The 24,460-nt window shown below is 36.3% G+C and overlaps 1 protein-coding gene across 5 annotated transcripts in view; it reads right to left on the minus strand.

The window, feature by feature from the left end:
• Positions 1-530: 530 nt before the first annotated feature.
• Dync1i1 (dynein cytoplasmic 1 intermediate chain 1) overlaps positions 531-24,460 on the minus strand; it is a 296,210-nt gene continuing 272,280 nt past the window's right edge. For all 5 annotated transcript variants that reach the window (XM_058572177.1, XM_058572178.1, XM_058572176.1 and 2 more), the window contains 3 exons: positions 23,010-23,150; positions 18,677-18,802; positions 531-1,479 (listed from right to left, as the gene is read on the minus strand). In XM_058572177.1, coding sequence (XP_058428160.1) covers positions 1,369-1,479; positions 18,677-18,802; positions 23,010-23,150 — 378 coding nt within the window. In that variant the 3' untranslated portion in view covers positions 531-1,368. The remainder of the gene's footprint in view (positions 1,480-18,676; positions 18,803-23,009; positions 23,151-24,460) is intronic.

The raw sequence follows: 24,460 nt of genomic DNA on the forward strand, positions 1-24,460 counted from the left end.
CATAATTTTGAAAATAAAAGAAATTTTAGTTCAAGGAATCCCTACAAACAAAATATCAATGAAAACTTTCTTCCTAAAATGCTGAAACCCTGTCTTCAAATGTTTAGCCACTATTTAATTTCATTCTCTCTAGGCATGAAGTGACCTTTTGAAAAAAAAAAAGTCATTTTTAGACATAATTCCTAGTTCAATAGTAATAAACATCATTTTCTAGTGTGAATTTTTTAAATAAGAGAAATGTGTGGAACATTTGGTATTAATCTTAACTCATCTTATTCCACTGTTTAAAATTGTCTTTGGACAAGGGTGACTTTGGTGATGGAGTCAAGGGAGAGCCTCCCCCAAAACCACACACATTCCCTCATAAAAGTAAAACTGGGAGTCTACGTTTATGACCAGCCAGGTCGGCTGCCTATAAACTCATGATCAATCTTTAACATGGCCCTAATGTATCATTCCCAACCCTTGTCACCAGAGAATTCAAGTCAGCCTTTCCCCAAGCCAAGGATTTACCCACACTGGTGCAGACCTGCTTTAGAACATTTTATTGGCAATACTGATGTCATATTTAGGAACCACAGACTTTTGTTGGACTGTATTAGCTTGAATGACAAGTATCAATGGTCAACTATATTTGAAATATTGTTAAAGTACCTAGAAATAATAGGCATTAAAATCCATTCCGTTCACTACAACAAACCTCTAAAGACTTCGTGTTTTCAGTGGAACTGGCATACTGTAATTGTTATTTGGAACTTAATGTAACCTCAACAGCAGCAGAGAGAATACAGTCCTCTCATTATGCACATGCTCTAGGATCGTTTATTTTAATGCTTTCAAATAAATATGTTCCATGCAGCACACTACAATAAATAAGGAGCAGCAATGTTCTTTTAGTAAATCCATTCATAATGTGAGTCACCATGTAAAACACCACATCTCAAGTCTTTGGCCCTGTACCATATCATGAGGCATACCACATCTGCACCCAATCATATCTGGCTTCATATGGATTTAATAGGACTATGCCAGAAGTGCATGTAAGCACAAATTTAACCAGAGGTTTCCAGCTATTAAATACAGCTACTAAGTAGTTAAAAGGCAACAACTAAACCCGTAAAGGTCCCTCACCCCCTTCTTTTTTGAGACAGAAATATAAAGGTAGAAATGCTCTGGTGAATTTCAGGTCAGTGGAAATCATGGTGGGATACATTTGGAATACTTGGAGCAAAGCTGGCACAATATGGCACCCAGAATATCACGGCAATACTGATACTGAATGGACACGGATACAGTACAATGGGCTTGACTGCAGATGCTGAACTCTCTAGCAGGGGAAACGGATGCGCTGAAGCCGGCTCAAACCCACTAGGCAGATAACTCAACAGCGCCTTCCTCCTCGCTATCAGCTCTGTTAGCACGAATCTCCACCAGGGTCCTGGCGAATCGAGTCCATTCATCATTGTGGGGAACTGCCAGCTGCAAAGCAAATCAATGAAGAAACGATGAATAAGATATCTTTACATCTGCAAGCCTAGATGCCCGAGTGGCGGCTCCTCCTAAAGCAGACATTTCCCTTGGAATGTAAAGGAAACCAAATATTCTTTTTCTTTGAATCAAGTGGCAACTGAAGTGTTGCTCTTAACCTAACATGAGAGAATAATGTCACTCTTAGAAGCAAAATCACTCATGGAATTTATCGAACTTTTAAAAACTTACATTAACTATACAATTACAGCAGCCCCATTAAAGCATTTTTAGTAATGAAACTTCTTCATAAGAAGGTCAGACTTGGATTGAACCCAGCAAATGAAAAATGCATTATTAACCAAGATTTCGAAATAACTGTGGTCTTTTCTTTCTAGTCAATGCTATTGATCTTTTTCTTAATGTGTTAATATACATGGCAAAAGAATAGCTTACAATATACACAGAAATTTTTCTGCTTTGATGTATTTTTGTGCTGTTGGGTGTTTCCAGCAAGACTTAATTTAATGATAACTATGAATAATTGTATTACAAACCAGCATTTACCAGGAGTTCTGTTTTAAGTACTTTACATATATTAACTCGTTTCTCACAGCAATCCTAGGGATAATAATTTTACCCTACAAATGTAGAGTAAGATAGCTGATTTTATAAGAGGAAGAAATTGAGGCACAGAAAGATTAAATAATTTTAGCAAGATTGCATATTTAGCAAATATCGTGCCAGGGCATTATGGTTCCAGTATCTGGATCTTAGCCATTATGCTATACTGATTTGCCAAAAAGGCAGATTTAGAAAATTTCCCCAATAATATCTTCTACTGTGTATAATTCAGTGAGGAGAGAATTAAACACCCTCCCCCCCAATGAAAAGTGAACATATGAAGTTTTAACAGATAATGATTTCTCTACATAACTTCCAAAACCAAATTGCTTAAAGATATCAGGCAAGTGTTTGCAATAGAAAAGAAAATTATTTGAAGATGAAAAATAGAATTGAGTAGAAGTCTGAAGGATTTCATATAGAATAAAATTGATTTGGACATTATAGTCATTTTCTTGGAGTTTTACTCTCTAAGATGGTATAATCAATCCATCTACATACCTGTATCACACATGCTATACATATATTCCATAAACATTAAAAACATATTCACTGCAATCAACATCCATTTTTAAAAATTAAAAAAAGAAAATAAATCTGAACATTTTGATCACTTCTACAGCTGGAAAATTACCCACTACACAGAGACAGATGATTGGAACTTTAAGTTTTTATTAGAAGGAGTTATATTCTCAGATACTATCTGTCCAAGGAAACTTACTGGAGAGTGGTGATGTTGTTATCTAAAGTATGTCCTTAAATTAGTGTTCTAGTATGGAGGTTAAATGTTTCAAGAATATTATTCTGTAAATGATATACAGGTGGGGAAGTAAGTTCTTGGACCTATTCTGAGAAATTCTATACCAACAAGAACTCTCATTTATATTCACATGAATAAAGTTTTGAATAATTAAATACTTCTCTAGGTATTGAAATGAATTTAAATTTCTTTTCAGCAATGACAGAAATTTACAATAGTATTAAATGACATGGTTAACCTGTTTGCATATTCCATTTCCCCCACTTTGAGTTCTTTTTGTATGTTTCACTATTCTTCATTTTTTTCTTCAATTTTAAATAATACTGCACTGCAGAAATGAAGCCCCCCAAATAAAAGACAGAAAAGAGCTAACCCAAAGCACAAGCAGCCAAGGGTTGATCTTATATTGACATGAAAGAATAGACCCACAATTTCTTTTCCCTCCTCCAACACCCGACCAAGCCTTACAAGAAAGAAAAAAACCTAAGGAGAGACAAAAGTCCCATAATAACACATTTGTAACCTTTTCTCATAAAAGGTAAGAAGAAAGCAAAAGCTAAGGTACCTCAGATTTTCATATAGTTTTAAATATTAAGGAAAAGGTATAATATTAACTGATACACGTAGCATAAAGAGCTGAGTTTGGTTCCCAAATATGAAATTGTATTACTGGTTAACAAGCAAGAAGTTTAAATTAACATACGATACCCTGTGCAATGTTTTGCCCATAGCAAGGTACAGAAATTATATCCTGAAACAAGAAAATGGCTAAATGTGTTTATATAGTTTCATGTAGTAGTAAGGGCTGGACTATTAAGAAATAACCCTAGTAAAGATTATGAAACACTGAGGCTTGAATATGTGTCCAGATACGTTATGGGACAGAACTGAAAATCATTTTCGCTAGATAAAAGTGCACATCTAACTTCTCAAGAGTAAACATTATCAAATTTAAATATTTCTGTTTAACAAAATAACAACAATGACAACAAAATACAAAAATAACCCAGAAATCAAACTATAATTTGGCCTTTTCCATTGGGGCAATACTGACACTATTCTACTAACAAATCCCTTTAAAATGCAGATTCACTGGGATGGGGATGTGGCTCAAGCGGTAACACACTAGCCTGGCATGTGCAGGGCACTGGGTTTGATCCTCAGCACCACATAAAAATAAAATAAAGATGTTGTGTCCACAGAAAACTAAAAAATAAATATTAAAAAATTCTCTCTCTCTCTTTAAAAAAATGCAGATTCATTATCACAAACATTTTCACAGTATTCACACATGTCTTCTTTTTGATTTGCTAAAGTTTCATGTAGCTTGTCAATATATTAATAGCTCATTTTTCTAAGCAAATTTGTGTTGCCAAGTCTTTTCCTCTCTAGAACATCATAAACTTCACAAAAAATGTTAGTTCACACATATCCAATTCTAGAATGTAACATGAAGAAAACACACTTGCTTCTAGAAACTTGGAGTACATTTACTACCTCATCCGATTATGCTTTTTCATTTAGTTGACTATAAAAATAACCCAAGATGATTGTAATGTTAAATTTAGAAGGCAAACTGCAGACTTCCCCATTTTTAGAATTAAATATCACCATCAGGAAGCACTTTAAGTATAATCATAGCTTGAATGTGTGAATGTGCATTCACAGCCTGTTTCCACACTCAGAGTAATAATTTTTGGCATTTGAATTACTTGTAGGTAAGGCCAAACAGGTGTCCTGACACACAAGAAGGCCATTCTTGTCACTTTACATCTATGACTGTGAAGGGAATCTGTTTGGACAGGACTGTCCTCCCCTTGGCAATTCTTCCTGCCTGGTACTCTCTGGTTAGAAAAGGTGAGGAAGAGGCTCAAGGGCATAAATGCACTTGAAACTTTCCCTAGGAGGCTTTTAATCCAATAGCACCTTACTCATCAAATAGGAAAAACCTTTGTTCATGTTAAAGAATGAGACTGCTCTTGTGTCCTAGATAGCACACAAATATATTCAATACTCAATCAGCATTGATTAAGCAACAGTTGTATGCCAGGCACAGTGTCAGAAGTAAAGACATAGCAGTAAATCTTTTCAGAATATGATAACTAGGAAACACAGGCAAAAACTCTGATGTTCTTGTAGATCAAAATGTGTAAATACTGGCATAGTTTTTTTTTTTTTTAAGATTATCCAATGCTCAGAAAATGAATTGCCTAAAATGTGCCTTCCTATAGTAACCACTGCAACATTTCCTGATATCCGTTGTGTACCAAGTAGCGGGGAGGGAAATGGCATGCTAATCTCACTGTTTCAGCCTCTCTCTGAGTTTCTATTAAAGCATGAAAATCTAAATCTAGAGCATCCAAGCAAGGCTATGGATTTTCCCCACCGAACATCATAATTCAGAATAATTTCTAAACAATTTACATTTGTGATAGAAAAAATATTCACAAGTTTCTGAGGGTGATGAATAATTTCAATCAATTAAAAATAGATGTGAAGTGATGGGAGGAAAATGACCCACAGTTAAATCAAAGAAACGCCATTAAAGAAAACGAACTTAGAAAAATCGTCCAACATTGTTCTGAGTCAAAGTGGATCTGGAAACATTTTTTTGCCTTCAGATTCATCTGCTAAAGTCACATCAGAGGTCGGGGATGACTCATAGTTTCCCACTGCTTCTTAGAACAGAGTTCACCAACAGCCAGTCCACCCCCTGTTAGATGACTCTTTTCTAATGTTTTTTTCTTTTTCCTTTTTGCTAAATGTATAAAGCATTTTAATGCCAAAAGCATTCAGGGATCTGCTTCCTGAGATAATAAAATCTTAGCTCTAAGAGCGACCATCTTTTATAGATATGGTATGACCCTATTTTTTACAGCCAAGGGAATGAAGGCCAAGGGTAGTTACTGAGGTAGCAATTTGGCCATAAGGAGGCAGCAAAATGAACCTCAGATTTGGACAGGAGACCTGAGTCCTGCTCTCATCTTGGTGGCTGGCAATGGTCAAGCACTTAACCTCTCAATGCCTCAATTATAAAATGGGGATGATGACGTCTGGCCATTTATCAACAGAGATGTGAGAGGACGAGAAAGGTAATCTAAGTGAAGAACTGCTACGAGGCCAGCATGCAAGAGTCAGGCACTCTTTTTCTTTAAACTGTCACTCAGATGAAACGGGTTCCTGAAAAGGATCTGGATGGATCATGCATATCAGTTCTACAACATTTTTTTCTGGCTTAATTTTTTTTCTTTCTTTAACAATTAATTCTGATTGTGAGGGGGATGTTAAGGAAAAGGGTAAGGGACCTGTCTTTAACAGGTGGAAAAGGGAAGTCGAGGGATCTACGTGGTCTGATTCAGGCCACATAACTTTCACATATTTGTGTGGGGCAATCAAGGACCTCACCCTTTGAGAATGGCCAGCATTCCAGGGCAGAATGGCAGGCAGGTAATGAATTTCAAGACACCTGCTAAAAGACTCTAAGGACTTTATTTAACCTTCTAAGAGTCTTGGGAGACAAAAGGTTGAAAATAAAAAGCAAAAATACAGAAATCGTGTAAAAAAATTTCATGAAAATGGACCACATTAGCTGCTCCCCTCTCCTAGTACTTGTGAGGTTGCATCATGGATCTGTACCCACCTCTCCCACTGAGGGACCTCTGGATGTATCCCGCCCCCACCCCCTTCTGCGACAAATCTGTCAGGCCACTGGGTGTCATGCCTGGGCTTCTTGGGTACCTAACAGGGGGCACAGAATGTGTAATAACTAGATTTTGAGAACTGTATCAGGGTGGACTTTTTCCACCTTAGATAGCAATCAGATCATTTTTTTTCCACTCTTCTCTCTCTCTCTCTTTTTTTTTAACCAGTTTTGCAACTTATTTTCTGTGTTTCCTCAGGAAATACTGATCTTCACTGCCTCGCTTGTGTGAAAGGAATTATAAGACCTATTTTCTACCACTGTTTTGAACATCAGATAAGACAAACAAACAAACAAACAAACAAACAAAAAAATCCCAGTAAGCTTAACACAAAATGCTCAATAAGTTTAGCACAGCGCTTGGCAGATGATAAACTCTAAATAAATGATATTGTTTTCTTATTTTTCCTTCTTAATATTTATTCTCCTGCCATTTGTTTTCTTTTTTTTCTGGCTCCTCTCCCTCTTTACTTTCTCCCATTTTCTTCTTTCACTTATGTAGAGTTGCATTTTTTAAAAAGAAAATTTCCCTTATGTTTTACTACATTTTAGTTCTTAAAAACTCATACAGGGGCTGGGGTTGGGGCTCAATGGTAGAGCATTTGCCTAGCATGTGTGAGGCCCTGGGTTCGAATCTCAGTACCACAATAAATAAGTAAAATAAAGGTCCATCAACAACTAAACAAACAAACAAATAACAACAAAAAAAACCTCATACAGATGATTTCTTAGTCATTCTTTTAATAATAGCTAACTTTCATGAGATAGGTACAGGGAAAGAGTTTTTTTTTTTTTTTTTCCAGATCACAAGAGAAATTCTGCCAGTTAATTAAAATATAAATATTCTTTTTAAGTATAAACACACACACTCATATCTATACATATATTTTATTTTTCACATATGATCAATACATCCTAATCTAGCTATTTCTTTGTTATGGCACTTCCTACAGCAGGATTCTATGTTTCATTCACCTCAAGTTATAAGGCTTGGTAACAGCTGAACATGTTGTTATAAAAAATGAAGTGACTTTTTGTAACCAGGGTTAAACACACAGATACCATTCACATCTTTCTTTATTAGAACTTGGCTAACCATTTTAAACAGTCCCTCAGTCAAACTTCCCTTGTTTTTTAGTAATTGTTGAGAGTTTATAGTACCCAGCAGGTGATTTTAAATTGCTTCAGTATCTGCAGTAACTCCTACCAGCCCTATGCATATTTTTTATGGTAAAAATATCTGGCTTAGGCATTGGTTAGTTTAAAGTAGGTAATTTCAAGAAATCTTGGATAATTAAGACATTAGAAAAGTATTCGGTAATTTCAGTTTGGTTTCTCAGATACATTAACCATGGCAAACAAATTAAGTGAATAGGACTCTAGGTTTCGAGATAAATATTCCAGGGATATGCGGTTCATCGGCATCTTTGTAATCTTTCAATTAAATGAATTCATTTTAAAAAAAAGTCCGGGGGACTATTATGCTGAGCATTGATTCTGAACAGATACATAACAAATCCATCTTCTGTGTTAACCTAAACATTCAAGTTTTTTGTTAAAAAGATATCTTACAAATTACCTTTTCATTCTAATACCTATTCTCTTTTAACGCATTTACAGAGACGGTGGAAGCGTTGTGTCAGTTCCCACCGAACGACTGTTAAACCCTTTTGAGCTCTAAAAGCTTTATAAAAAGTACAATTATTAATGTCACCCAAATTCAGGAGACTGTTGATTTACTGATACACAAATGCACGCCTGTGTTCAGAGGAAGCCTGTATTTTTTAGGACAATTCCCTTTGCCACACACACAGATGGGAGCAAAGTGGGAGGTAATAAGCGATGAAACAGCCGCAGGAACGGCCAAGCATCCCGGCCTCCCATAAATACAGCTCCACTGTATTTAACTCTCCGGAGAGTCTAGCATCACTGTTAACAATGGATGAAACCACCGACCAGAATCCTGAGCCAGAACGCAGTATACAGAGGGCGTAAATGTACTACAGGGTTCCACCACAAAAAGATATACTATGTGGTAACTTTGTATTTAGAGCAGTTTCAGAGAATAGAGAAAGCAAGAGTCACACAAGTTTCTGCTCTGCAGAGGCTGCCATTTCCAGATGATAGGTTAAAATTTCGGGGAAAACTCAGGAGAGCTCTAATTTATTACACCCGGATGGTATCTGACTATTCTTGAATTTGTTTTCATGTGAAAATTCCACCTAAGGGAACCCTCATAGACTCATGAAGCTTGAGACCCCTCTGCCAAAAGTCTCTTCCCTGTGTCTTTAAATGAGCAATTTATTTTTACTGCATGATTCTTAGAATAACACTTTTAAAAAAAAAATCCATTACCACCTAATTACGGTAAGAAATGAAAGTAGGACATAAAAGACAAAGTAAATAGTAAAAAAGTATGGGTCTATATCAATTTCAATAACCCAGTAAATAGCCAAGGAAATTAATACTTTAAACACTACCTTAAGAAATTAACATTTAAACATACTCTTCATGTTAAAATTTAGCAATCTAAAAAACCTGTCAAAATTCCGGCGTTTTTACCTGTGAAGAGAGAGGAAAAAAAAAAAAAAGCTAAGAAGAAGAAGAAAGAGCTAATTTGCTGAGACTTAAAAGATATCTCTGTTCATATTTTTTAAGCATAATTATTTTTTTCCCTATCACTTGGCATAATTCATTTCTTGGTTCAAAAGATGAAGAAAACACGAAAAACAGTGGCTGAGGAGCAACGATGGAAAAGAAACTTTCTAAACTTCAATTACCCCTTTTCCCATAGCACAAAAGATCAAGAAAATGGCAGGAAAAAGAAAAAGCATGTGCTACTCAAGACGATCTGTCCTATTAGCTGACTAACCATCTCTCCGTTCCTTTCTTGATATTATTAACTATAGGTTTTCTAGTAAATTCCTAGCAACCACTGCATCTAAGCAGTTTTGACAAAAAGAAGGCTTATTGCTAAACACCTTAAAAACATTTACCAAGGTAATAAAAGAAATGTCATTCCCTCCTACTGAATGTTTGGGCATAAAAGAGGTATTTTTATAATGCAGTTCATGATTTACCATATCTATAGTGTCCAAAAAAAGCACAATGAAAAGGAAGCATTTTTTCCAGTGGTTTGACAACTGTTTGAATCAACTGTTATGCTTTCATTGCTCTAGTGGCCAATTGCTCACTTTTAAAAGCACAGGAGGGGAGGGAGACTGGGATAAAGACTGAGGAGGAAGGATAAGTACCCTTTTCAAAATATATTTTCTAAATATGCTTTTTTTGTGCAAATGTAGTTAAATGAATTTTCCCCTGTCCCTCAATCTATAGTGAACTTGGAGACTGCATTCTGAATGCTTCAAACAATTAAACTTTCGCTTCATTTTCTCCCAAATTGTCACCTGTGAATCATTCATTCTCCCATCAAATATTTACTGAGTGCCTATTATGTGCCAAGCACTGTGTTTGACGATGTTAGCCTCTTCTGACACTTTGCATGCTTTTTTTTTTTTTTTTTGGTGGTTTTGTTGGGTATTTTGAACCCAGGGCCTTGTGCATGCAAGGCAAGCACTCTACCAGCTGAGCTATATTCCCAGCCCACACTTTACATGCTTCTGTGGATGCCTCATTCCAAAGGTGAGAATAACCATCCATGCATGTGACTGCCAAAGCAGGGTTACCAACATGAGTAGTCAAAGTGGTCCTTTCTCTTTATAATACTAGAAGGCATTTGCCTTCCATCTGAGAAAACTTATTTCTGGGACCAATAAAAACAAAAGTTTGAATCTAACTAAATACTGAAAAACAACTAGCTGGTCAGCAGGAGAAAGGGCCACGGAGTAATTTTATCTACCCAGTAGCTTCAAAGTAAAAGGCAAAATTTCTTCTACGATGTTAGAAGCTTGCATTTTCCTTAAACAATAAATAATTGATGTTTTAAAATTTAAAAGATGTTCTGATACCTGACATTTTCAAAGATTCGTGTAAACTTTCCTTGAAAGCCAAATGTAATGATTCATTCACTATCTCACTTAGCAATCCAATCTACACGGCATATAAATATTTATACATAAACACAAATAAGAACACAATTAATTTCATATTATAATTTAAATATGCTAATAGCAGCACACAAATACTTGTAAAAAATAATTGATGATCCCTTTCTATACAGACCAGTGTTTAGTTTAGATCCACACATGATTGGACAACTTTATACTGGGCCTTCTAAGCTGTGATTTGAGGCTACTGTTCTAAGAGGCAATTTTTCAAGATAAAATTTAGCAGTTTTGAAATTCTAAAACCAAACACAATTTTGTCAGCCATTAAAAAAATTAACACTATAATTAATGACTGCTTCAGAATCCAAACTGCTATTGAAAATGACAGTTTGAAACCACAGAAGAATCATAAAGATGATTAATTATACAACTGATTCTTGTTTCAGTAGGTTTATATTCATAGGCCATTTATCACCAAAACGAGAATATATGAATTTCAGTGAATATTGCAAATTACTATACACACATTAATTGGTTTTTACAAAATTAGATATTAGGGCTTTCTTTTCATTTAATCAACCACCTCATAAAAGTTGTAAGTATTTTTATATCAATTCAGAAAAAAATTTGCTTGAAAAAGTATTAATCCTTTACGTCCATTTTCATAAACTAATGCTATTTGAATAAGCACACTATTTATATAATAATTAGTCTAATCATGGTCTTTTACACGTATCATTATCAAAATGAAAGCCACTGCTACTACATTCACTATAAGATGAGTAATTATAACATTAATTGGAATTAATAGCACCTTTTCTTTTCTTTTTAAAATTAAGCACTTTTCCCAGGAGAAATCAAGTTAATACTAAAATTACAATCATACATTTTACCACAATTATTTTTTTCAAACATATGTAATTTATTATGACAAAGTACTGAATTAATACATTATTTCAAAGTGGCTGATTTCATATAATTATATTTATTAGCACCCCAAATCTGCCCATACAAATATGCTTTTGTGCTCTGTGACTTAACTGCTCAGCATTGTGGCCATAACACTAACAATCAGATAAAAATCTGAAAAATCCAGTGGAAATCCCGACTTTTTGTTTCTGAATTATAAAATATCTAGATACTATTGACAGAACTGGGTATTTGGATATTCTGCTTTTATATGGACATTTCACATCATGGAAGAATTTATGCCTATCTTTTCCTTCCAGAGAAGGAAAGCCAAAGGAAATAATTAGCATCCGCTAAAGAAACTAATATTGTTTCTCCATCAAAGAATAAGCCAGTACTTACAAAGACCTTCGAGAAACTAGCAAGTTCCTGCCCTGCTCCCTTAATGAGAAAAACCAGTGCCTGGGTTGTCATAACTGGACGTGGTTGAGACCAGCTCTGCTCTCTTCTGGAGGCTGCCAAAGCTCAGCCAGGCTGGCAGGTTCATTTTGATCAGGGGATAACAGCCTCCAGAAATCACAATAACTGGCTGATTTCAAATGCAGTTCTTTTTTCAATAAGGGATTTTTGTTTGAATGAATCCCCAAATCTCAGTTTAACTTCCTATTTTGTGTTCTGCATACCCTCTTCCCAAGGAAGATGGTTATTTATATTAAAGTCCCAGTCTTCTTATGAGAATAGACCGGGGTCTCCTGCTCTGTTGGAAAATATGAAGTAGTTCCACAAAGCAAACAATTACTGCTTAAGTGTAATCCACTTAAAATCCATAAATGTGTTGTATTTATTTTATGTCACTCAGACCCTTTCTAACTCCCAGTGCTTGCAGTTTATCAGATGTTACTACACTGAACTGCTATTAGAAGTGCAAGAGAAACGGTACATGGAATCACTTTCTTTTTCTTCTTATTCTTGCTGGCTGTGAAAACTGTTGGGGGCCCTTTTTAATAGTCCTTATATACAACACCTTGACCGTCATTCTAAAGTACATCACACAGGCTGTTTTTCTGTTGGGATTCCAAATAGACTTTTAAGTCTAATTATTCACTTCAGCTTTAAAATATATTAAAATGGATATTTAAAATCACAGTTTATTTTTTTTAGCAGTAAAATATGACATCTCGTATTCACCTGCGTTTTTCCTTTCGGGAAAAATTGTCAAGGTATTTAAATATCTGAATGAATATCAAATGAATTGTATTTATTGAAATTTGTAATGCAATGACTGGTATTCTTTCAGCCTCTAAACAATCAGATAAAACAAGCTGTTTGTAATGCTACCAAAGTTAAGAATTTAAATTTAAAAATTCATACATGTTTTATTTGGTAATTAGCCAATGGAATATCAAATAAAGCAAGGGTGATAAAGTTTATCCATCTCACAAATCACCATTTTTAAGTTATCAATTTATTTTTCAAATCCTACTCTAAGCTGAAAATTATTTTGGAATTTTATCATTTGACTACCATAAAAATATAATCAGGGATTTGAAAGCTACATGTATTTATAACAACTGAAAACAAAATCTTCCCTGGAAGAGGTTAATGGAAAAAGAAATAATAGGAGGTGGAAGATAAACTGCTTCTTTCAAAACTGGAGCTGCAAACAGCATTCTAACTAATTCAGATAAGCAGCAAACATAGTTGTTAGGGGATATTTATGACAGCCGCATCTGTGTGACAGCACTGAAGCATTAACAATGGCAGCGGGCTTTCTATAAAACACATCTGCAAGAAAGACAGGTAGATAGGCTGACTATCAATCATCAGGACACGTGAATAATTCTATACTCACTGGCCCATGCGCTGTTAAGACCAGCTTCGTATATACAGAAAATCTTGCTATTCAGTAAAAGGGCCATGGCAGTGAGTAATTTTTATTTTCACTTCTTTAAAATATGTGTGTTCACACATCATTGGGGAGAAAAAAAAATCCAACAATGATTAAGAGCTCTTTATGTGTTCTAACACACCCAATGTTTTCAGGTTATACTTGGAGTTAATCTATGACTTGTTGTCTTCCTCATATTTCATTAATTGAATGGGACCCCAAACTTGTGGCATCCCTATAGTTTAGGGATTTCTCAAAATTTAATCAAGGGCTAGGCTCAGTTTTAAAATTTTAGATTTCAGAACTGTTTATTTGTAGCTTTTCAAAGCACAAATAGAATAAAAACTACAGCCAAATAATAAGAAGGGGTCTCTTCTGTCTTTGGTTGGATTTGCATAACTTCAATTTTTGCTAATGGGAGTTAAGCACCTGTTCTGCAAAGAAAATAGACCCCTATCTGTGAAAATAAATGTGTACGGTGTATTTTCCAGATACAATGCTGAAATCAAACAACCAAAAATATGTGCTGTATAAACATAGCATCACGTGGCCTACCTGAAAACATGGCTGTTTTATATTTTACTTCCTGATTCATAGGCCCTGAGATATTACTAATGTCTTTGACATTTAGATCTAACAAAAAAGAAAAAAAAAGGTGAGTGGGCGGGGGATGGACAAACCCAATCCGGTGATTTCAGTGAACTCATATACAATACTCTGTTTACCCCCTCAGAAGCTCATAATAAATTGCATCAGTAAATCTGGATTCAAGCCACAGTTCTCTGCCATCATCTAAGAAGTCATGGAGGATAATTGTACATAATAGAGAAGAACATGATCATGGGGGCGCTGTGCTGGGACTCCCTGCAGCAGCTGCAGCCTCAGCTGGGACAGGAGGCGAGGCAGACGGTTGTTAGTGACTGTTGACACCAGGGTTCCTCTCTGCAGTGCCCTTCTCATTGAGTGCCAGGTCTCACAGGAGGGCAAATCTACCTGCAGTTGAATGGAAATGTCTCCATTGGTAGTCACGGGAGTCTCTCCTATCAGGGAGCTCTTGATAATGCGTGGACAGGGAAAGTCTATCCCACCCCACTTCAACTGATGAAGAAGGCATTACAGAGATCCTCCTCCAAGTTATATTATACTTTCAGTTAAAATTATGGTGTGATCAAAACAGGGTGGTGTGGGGAGGTCAATCAGAAATTCCAGTTTGGCTCTGGCTCTATCTTTATGCACCTGATTATGTTTCTAATACAGAATCACTGCCTTTTCTCATGCCCATTTTAAAATAGTTTTAAGAAATATGTACCAAGAAAATCATGCAGCATGTACTGGTACCTCTAGAACCACATTTCTAGAGGTTCTCCTTTCTAATGATCTAGATCAGGGCTAACATTTCTCATTTCTGATTGCCCTTGTGATCAGTGTATTAAGAGTAATACTCTTGTGGACAGGACTAGCTACATAATCTGGGGGGCCCATGCAAAATGAAAACATGGAGCCTATTGTTGAACATTTTTAGTGATTGCAAGATAATGACAACAGACCATCAAACCAAGTTCCATGCTCTTCTAAGTACCCAGCCCCATACAATTTCACAGGTCCCAGGCACCAGGCATGTGGAGCTGACTCCACTTGTGGAATCATACCTTGGCATGAGAGAGCTGCTTTCCTTTCTTCCCAGCCTACCACCGATCTCAGTCATGTCAACAATGAGAGAAGGAATGTGGGATGTCTTCCCCCAGGCAGACATTAATATGTTTAATATACTAAGATCCCAAGGAAAACAGATCAACAACGCGGACTCTAAAAACTACCATTTATTTTCTTACATCAATTGTACTATAAGGCTTATCTAAAAGTGTTTCATCTGGTTTCTGGAGGGTTCCACAAAGCAAGGCTTTCAATTCAAAGGCCATCAAGACCTTGGGGAAAAATTCAGTTTTAATGGGGACCAGGAAACTGACTTTGAATACTAATAAACTGACTTTGAATAACAATTTGGTCTTCAATATCATATTTTTTTCTCTTCCTCTGTATTTTTTCTTTTGAAATTGCTTCCTACTCAAACCCCTTCCCTCTCATCAGCCATACACCAGTCTTAAATTTGACCTGTAACTCTCAATGGGCCACCTTCTGTGAAGGCATTCCATTTGGCTTCCCACAGCTGAGGTGATTCGGAAGGCTGGGAAGGCACTGTTTTGAGGGTGCCCTTTTCTTCAAAGTACAGTTGTGCTCTGTCCGTTCTATGCTGGTGAACGATACAATAGTAATTACAATAATGGCAGCATTTGCCCATGAAGGGATCTAGCATCTTTCAGAAGTGGGCTTTGGCTAAGCCTTTGCTGCGGGGAAGTCGTCTTTCCCTTTGGTACATGGCACCTCCAGTCGTGGGCTTCAGAGACTTAGAATAGTTCAGAGAGGTGAGAAGAGAAATAGAAATGCCTTTCTTCCCTTTGAAGTAAATAGAAGATACTTTACAAAAGTACTTAGCAAGAAAACTACAGTTAAGACAAAATGATTTTGTTAAGTCTGAGTCTTTCTGAGCTATACATTGCTTTGTGTATGATCAAACAATACAGAAAGAATCGTTCAAGTGTATAAGCCTATCCTGATTTTTGGTCATTCAGAGAAGGGCTAGAGGATTGTAATATTACCTACGCTCAATAAAATCGTATATCCTTGTTTTTTTCCCCCCTGGTAGTGAATTTGTAGGGATAAACAACCCTACAAATTGTTTGGCCTATTATGTGTCACACAGATTTTTCTATAGCCTGTCTAGACTCCAGACAATAGGCAAGACTGGCCTATAGTTGCAGACATTTCTACAGTCTGTAATATCACTTAGAAAAGCAAGGGCAATAATACAAAAATGAAAACCAGCCTGACCTGCTGGTACGATAGTAGAAATATGAGTATAACAGCACTTTACAATTTAGAAATGATGATAGCACCCTAGAAAGAAGTTTTAGCAGCCACATATCAGCCCAGACAACTTTTGTAAAATCATATATCCTCCCATAATATGAGTTATATTCAAGAAATTTTGTCCATAAGCTATAAAGACACTTTACTGCAGAGAATTCTGCATGTTAGGCTGTTTTCTTATTGCATAGAGGTGGGGTGTGTTTGCATGTGTGTATATAAACAAAAGGCCTTTTAAAAAATAAGCCAGATTGTTAAACTATTCTGCTTTTTAATCCTCCCGAGGTACAACAAACTTGGATAAAACAATTAATGCTGCAAATAATCTGAAGAGAGTCGAGGGATCTTATGTATATTCAGGGGAGATGGAGAAAAGAGTTTTTAGGTTCCATCTATTTTCTGCCATTTCGTCCTCTGAGCATGTCTCCACATTTATTTTTCTCCCACAACTACACTTGTTATAAATGAAGGAAACTAAGAGAAAAAAATAAATAAAAGAGACAATGGAAAGAAAGAAACTTTTTTTGTTTGTTTGTTTTTACATTTTCTGCTGTCCCTTTTTTATATTTTAGGAAATAACTCAAAACTCAGTATTTGTTTTATTGCTATTTAGTTTCACTTTGGTGAAGACCATGGAGAGGATGCATTAACTATAAAGAATACTCATTTTGATGAAAATATTGCTCTAACTCTATTGGCAACATTTCTGGCTCAAAGGGCTTTCTCTTCTCCAAAGACTTCAAAGTAAGTCAGTAGTCAACTGACCATTTACATCGTCACCAGTGTGGGACGATACTAACAGAGTCTTTGTCACTGTGGCATGACTCAGCTTGTGGCATCAGTAGTAATCAAGGGGGAGGATCTAATGAAATAGAGTAAAACTAAGAGATTCATCCCAGAATAGAAAACTCCCATTTCTAAGGTTATTCAATTTCTGCCCCAGTTAAATTTCATAAAACCATCTAGATGGTTTCAACATAATCCACTGTGCCATATAGCAGTATATAGTATGTCATCAAAAGTTCCACTATAAGCCAGGCACTGTGGCACACATCTGTAATCCCAGCTTCTTGGGAGGCTGAGACAGGAGAATCGTGAGTTCAAAGCCAGCCTCAGCAACTACGAAGCACTAAGCAACTCAGTGTAGATCCTGTCTCTAAATAAAATATATTAAAAAAAGGGCTGGGGATGTGGCTCAGTGGTCAAGTGCCCCCGAGTTCAATCCCCAGTACCCCTCCACAAAAAAAAAAAAGTTCCACTATAGAACAAACAGGCTAAGATTGTCACATTTATAGGTTACTACTTGATGAAACCATAAAGAACCTTTCTCAGTGTGATCAACTAAATGTGTGCACCAGGTATTCACAGAGTACCTTCCAGGCCTATGACATTATGCATACAAATGTGGTGTATTTTCCCTCTGGAATGAAAATGTTAGACTCAAATGATTCCAGAATAGCTTCTTCGCATGACACTCTTGTTTTGCTTGAAAATTCAGTATTTTCTTTGTCTTTAGGGAACAATTTCTTTAATCTCACAAGAAATGAAGGTATTTGTCAATACTTTCTCACAGAAATAAAAATAAACAGATAAATATAATTGATTAATGATATAGCCTTAAACAAAGATGGTATTCAAAGTCAAGGAGATTTTTTTTTTTTTTCTGAAATAAAAGGTGTAGTTTTTTGGGTTTAAAAAAAATTTTTTTAAATGTCGATGGACCTTTATTTTATTCATTTATTTATATGCACTGCTGAGAATCAAATCCAGTTCCTCACATGCTAGGCAAGTGCTCTATCACTGAGCCAGAACCCCAGCCCAAAGGTGTAGTTTTTTTCTTTTAACATATGTCATGATATTCAGAGTATTTTACATACTATATGATAAGACTTGCCACAGAGGTACATAGCTTATATAACTTTGAATGCCACAAAAATGGTACCATATCTGATACCTCATCGTTCTTAATTGATTACGCTTTAATTAAAGAAAAATAGTATACATTTTAATTAAGCATACCAACTAAAACTTGACTTTTCAAAGTAAACATAAAAGTCAAAGTTTGATGTTAACATGACCAATTTGGCAAACTTTTTGTTCTCATGAAATTGGTGAGGAGTTCCATGCTTCACAGGAAGCTGGGAATTCTACATCAGTCTAAAAGGAATACAGATCATTAACTAAAGTGTCCTTTGCATGGAAATGGAGGCCAAATTAGGCCCCAAGAAGGCCTTGCCAAACTCCCACTGAAGTCAGTGGAAATTTGCAAACGCACTCGAGAGGTTTCTTGTAGCCCAGAAGGGCTTGTCAATCATTTCCCCAGATCTTTAAAGTAGACTCACAAGTTAAAAAAAAAAAAAATCCCCCCAAACAAAAACCAAACAACAAACATGTACCTCTCCCACGTCGTAGATCCAAATACGGCCTTCTGAGTCCCCAACGGCAACTTCTTTGCCACCTTGAGCCCAACGGACTCGGTTTAGGGCAGATGCCCCTTCAATGGCCACACTTGCTGTTGGAACCTGCCAAAGAGGTAATAACAGAAAAAAGAACCTCTGAATATTAATTTAAATACACGAATTTACAAAATGATACATTTAACTACATGAATCACTACTGGCTTCATGTGCAGGAAGAAATATACATCCCTTGTGCATGGGTAAAAAGAATTCATTGTTCTCAAATAATATGCTCCACTGAATTAAGGGACAAAGAGGAGAGATGCTTTAACAAAAGAGAAAAGGAGGGAGATCTTTTCCATAGTCGATGCGTAGTCAGTGACACAAATATTTTTTGAATTACGGCAGGTGTGTATCCCATATACAAATTCAACAACTAAACGTGATACTTCACCATTGGGCCATGAGCTGTGGTGCAAAGAGAGAGATTTCAGAATTTATCAAGAATAAGGATCCATAAGAGGCCAAAAGGTGGGGGTGTATGGTAGAGTAAAAGTCATGTTAATATGGATCTTCAGAGAAGAAATAAACATATGTATTGATACTCTAAATCTCATCAAGGAGGGGATAATCAGAAAAAAAAGAATGAAGGTAGAAAGTTTCAAAGACTTAAAATTCTCTCCTCTCTTTCTTTTTTTTCCTTTCCTTCTCCCTGGAAGTACCAAAGTATGGGAAATGATCCAAAACTTTGTTAATAACTGCAGGGTGATATCCTTTAAGAATATAGCCACCTACTTTGTAGAAAATGACTATGTCTCCTTTAATAAACTCTGGAAATCTGAAAACATTGCTAATAATAATAATAGTCATTATTAAAGAGAAGCTAAGCTGCTGAAATGAAACTTTTTTTTTTTTTAACAAGAAACTTAGTGTTTGAAAGAAGGATTTTTAGTGAGTGTATTCCTCTTCTGCAGTCAGTTGTATGAACTCTTGTCTTCAAGGTTGGGAGTCCATAACTGACACAGAGACCAGATCTCCTGAGCCTTCTACAAAGAATGTGTAATAGGAAAAGACAACATGCCACAAGAAAGAAAACTGTAAATGTTGAACACAAAGAAAAAAACTGTGAAAAGAAGGCCACTGAGATCATCTCCAGCCCCTCTTTGAGACCTGCATCTAATAACCACATTGCACTAAGATGGAAACGTGACATGTACTGTGACTTAGCACCTTCTGCATTCTGTTATTCAGGGAATTGAAACCATCTGTTTATATGAAATTATTGACCCAATACCTGTCTTTAAAATAGCAATAAAAACTCCATCATATGTAAGAATCTATGTTTAAACTTAATCTTGAAATCAATAAAAATTCTTTGACCCGCTTAAATCATTGCATGTCAATTGTGAGCAAAAATGTAAAACAAAAGTCCCTGGCTCATTTATTTTTTAAAAATACACAATTTCTACAATAAAGCTACCTGCTGTGCAGGCTAGAGTCTGAATTTTTAACCAAACCTTGCAAAGGCTGAAACAACATGAATTTAGATGGACCATAATTCTGTCAATACACTTTATTATTGGTGTGCTGGCCAGAAAACAAATCCATGATTTTGCTATAGAATTTCAGAGTTAATTTTTAACGCTATAATTTAGAAGGATCATGCAGGTTTCTTATCTAATTCTATTTAGTATCAGATTTTATTTGAATAATCTCAAAAAGAGAGCCAAAATGATAATATGAACATAGAAGAAAATGAATCACTTAAAAGTCACTGACCTTTTGAGAAATTAAAAATAATTCCTAATACATGTTAAGACTTTTGTTAACTTCGAATATAAATAATATAGCAAACTGAAATGGCATTTTAAGCTTTTAAAATATTCTTTTCATACATACTGTAACTAGCAAAAAATAGCTATCACAGCCTATGATATGTGCTGAAATAATTTAAAATTGCATAAAGGAAGTGACAGAATATATCTGTGTGCATTTAATTGGTAATGACCTTCAAAATTTGATGAATTTATATTGAAAATAATCCATGTATTCACCCTGTCTTACTTCTATACTTCAGTTTTGCAAGTATTTTCATGTGTTTTTATGGCTCAATCATTTTACTCGCAAAGATAAGACAGGACATAAATTACCAAGCAGCAGAAATTAGTAATTCTGAGGTAGGTAAATGTGAACTATTCTTGCACAGAAGCAGTCTCCAATAACTTGGTCTCAAAGCATAATAATTTGAACAATAACCAATAGACTACTGCACTGGGAATTCAGGTTCATTTATTCTCCCACAAATTTATGTCCTAATTTGATATACATTTGAAAAATCTTGTTCAACTTGATAGAAGGCAAAAATGATTTCAGGGTTTTAAAAAAGCGTTAAGTTCATTACTGGATTTGAGTCAGACTCAATATATCTTTACATTATTGTGAAAGCAGAATTACTTTTACCACAAAACTAAATGGTTTGTATGACCAGTAATGATTTTTTTTTAAATGTTTAATCATAAAACTCTTATGTGCTGTCTCTTGAAACCTACAGAAAGAAAAGGGAAAAAAATTATACTTGGTAATGTTCACATATTAATTTCCTTTTTCCTAAAAGACAGATTAAACAAAATAAAAAAGTTATATAGGAATTATGAAGGGGTCTGTATCCTGCATTTGGGCACCACCTAAACCTTACCTCAACTAAGCCTGATTTCTGATATAGTGGTCTCCTAAGTCAATCTGGAAAGTGTTTGTTTTTTGGTTGCTTTAAGTGAGTTTCTTCTACCAAATAGAAGCAATATGATTTTAATCAACAGTGATGAAAGACTGGGAAACCATTACAATGTAAGGTAATAACATCTTTCTATTAAGAGTAATAATGTTATAAACATTTCAACATCCACAGTGATGGGCATTTCACATGCTCATGCCTTTTGATTATTTTCAAAGATGTTTCATTACATAATTCTTCCTTGTCACATAGTTCTTTGAGGTAAACGGAAAAATATTTAAACATAAAGATTTTTTTAAAATAAATTTGGCAGAAATTCTGTATTTATATATATATGTATATATATACATGTATATATATACATATATATATACATATATATAAATACAGAATATATATATAAATACAGAATATATATATATATATATATATATATATATATATATATGCCCTTGAAGATACAATTAATTACTCAATAACAATACCTAAAGGATATTTCCCTGCGCTCTTCCAGAAAAAAAAATGAGGAAGTGTGCTCCTCCTTCATATCCTCCAGCTGTAGCCCTTCCTAATTAAAAAGGCTGAGCTGCTTCCTGCTCAAAACACTTCAAAAGACCTTTCTCTTGTTCTCTACTTGACATATAGTTTGCAGCCCTTGCTGCTCATATCTGCCCATTTGTATTTATGGAGAGCTTCCCAGAATCAGAAGTCAGGAAATGATGCAGAGACCATTTTAGTTTATAAAGTTGAAGGATATTTAATATTATTATAAAAAAACTCCCACACCCAAATATCTGAGTAGCTGAATTAGCACCTCAATAATGTTGAGAGTTGGAAAAAAGGAACAATGCATATGGCATAAATTTTAATACAAAACTATACAGTGTGCTTTTAAAGCAATACATTTGCACTACCAACTGCTTTTTAAAAAATAGGCATTTTTCACTTGTGAACTATTCTCAATGTGACATGTTAAAATTCCACTTAAAAAAAATTCCTGTTGGAATATGCTAATCTGTTCAAAGTTGAACACCATTGTCAGATGCTGACTCTGAGTTCAACATCTTCGACAAGGCACATTTACCTTAGTGAAAATCAAATGGATGATAGATTTAAACAAAAAAGAAATAGTTAACAGTCATTTTTTTTTGCGTGTGGGTTCAAAATAGAAATTGTACAAATAGCAAAAGCTGAACAAAATTAGCCCCCTTGAAGAGCCCAATCTGAAAATCAGCGTCCACAAAACCTAATTTTTCCAAGTGTTTGCCAATAAAGTTATTTTAACACTGCTCTGAAAAATGCCTGTGTATCCTTGACCATCGGGAAAGGCGTAAACACGTATAGTTTTGCCCTTTGCCCAAAAGGGTGGTTAATTGTCCAGGATCTGACAGAGTTTAGAGACGAAGTGAAATCAAGTGACTTTTGGCCAATGCATCTGCCAATTCCCTTCAGGGTAGTCAAGAACAGGGGGCCAGCAACCCTCCTGCAATTGGAGGGTCTGTCCAAAAAAGGCCGATTTAGATGAAGAGGCAGAGACTGCGAGTGGCCTCCTGCGCACCCCTCCCAGCCCTCGGCCCGGGCGCCTGCGCCGCCGCTCACCTCGGTGTCATTGTTGAGGTTCCAGAGGTCCAAGCGCCCCATCCCGTCCACGCAGGCAAAGAGCGCGGGATGCACGGGGGACCACATGACATCGTACACATAGTCTGCATTGTCTTCAAAGGAGTAGAGCGGCTTGTTGTGCTGTAAAGCAGAGAGACCGTGAAGACTTTGTGGCGCTGCTGCTGCCTCGGGCTGTCTAGGGAGCCTAATTAAAAACTTTGCACATTCACAAAGTGTCATAAAACTTCCCGAGATGAAAGTCCTCGAGAAGGTGAACCGGAGCTTTAATGTGACTAGAACTGTCCAGTGGCATAAATAAATACCGGGGGGGCGGAGGGGGGGCACGCTGAAGGGGCCGGGGGCTGGGACCGGCGGAGGGAGGCGGTTTCAGACACAGTTGTAAGAGACATTCCAGACAGGTGGACGGGGATGCCATTAGCTCGGAATTCTCGCCGGGCAACGCTTTGCGAGTCTTTCGGAGCCTGAACCCAGGAGTGGTCTGGTCGGCCGGGCTCAGACCTGCGGGGTAGCTCCGAAGCCTCGGCGCTCCCGGAGCCCGAGCCCCGTGCATCGAAGGCAACGCCTGCCACCTCGTGGTCGCGGCCTGCAGCTGCACCAGCTCCTGCGGCTTCCAGTCCAACTCCAGGCCAAATTCGTATTTTAACGGTTCTTTGGTGGCGGGGGATGGGGACAAACATTTTAAAAGGGGCTATATCTCTTCTAGGAGGTGAAAATTTCGCGGTCCCAAGACCTTAGCCTCTCTAGTTGGGAGTAGTTCGCCCAAATCAAGTGGACTGGTGAGGCTCCTTGTAGTACCCCTAAACTTCTATAGAGAAAATGAGCCATATTTTCTAGATCTGTCTTTCCAAGAACCCTAAAAGTGGTGTTCTGAGGAGAAATGCGTTAACATACTCCCATTGCATACAAATGCCTCCACTCCAGAGGGATACAATAAATTAAAATGGCACTCTTGATTTCCAGTGAATATTGTCACATCAAAATAGCACAGAAGTCAGAGGCAAGTTTGAAAGTACACCAGAAATAAAACGTAATTGGACTTTATGAATTATTCATTCCATCTGGCTTGTCTTATTCTAATTTCTGCATAATGGCTTTACTAATCCCTGATCAATTAATGTAAAATGAAATTTAAATGATAATGAAAGCCCCAGAGATAAAAAGAAATTAAATATTCTTATATCCTCTGACAGAAATCTAAACAATGGGAGTTTTTTTTCCCCCCCACTGTCGTCTTCATCCAGTCAGCTGTCTGTACTCTCTTCATGGATTCTACTGGATGCCTATACAGGCCAGAGTAACAGGACCAGGAGAAGATAACATACAATGTAACAATCAAATCCTTTCTGCATTAGATGTTCAAAGAATGTTACCTGTAGGAAATCAGAGCAAAGACCCAAAGTGCCCTGTTTGTTTGTGAGTATAAAGTACAC

This window comes from Marmota monax, unplaced genomic scaffold (assembly GCF_021218885.2).
Source record: "Marmota monax isolate L192 unplaced genomic scaffold, Marmota_monax_Labrador192_F-V1.1 WCK01_AAM20220418_F8-fsc00144, whole genome shotgun sequence".
Lineage (NCBI taxonomy): Eukaryota > Metazoa > Chordata > Mammalia > Rodentia > Sciuridae > Marmota > Marmota monax.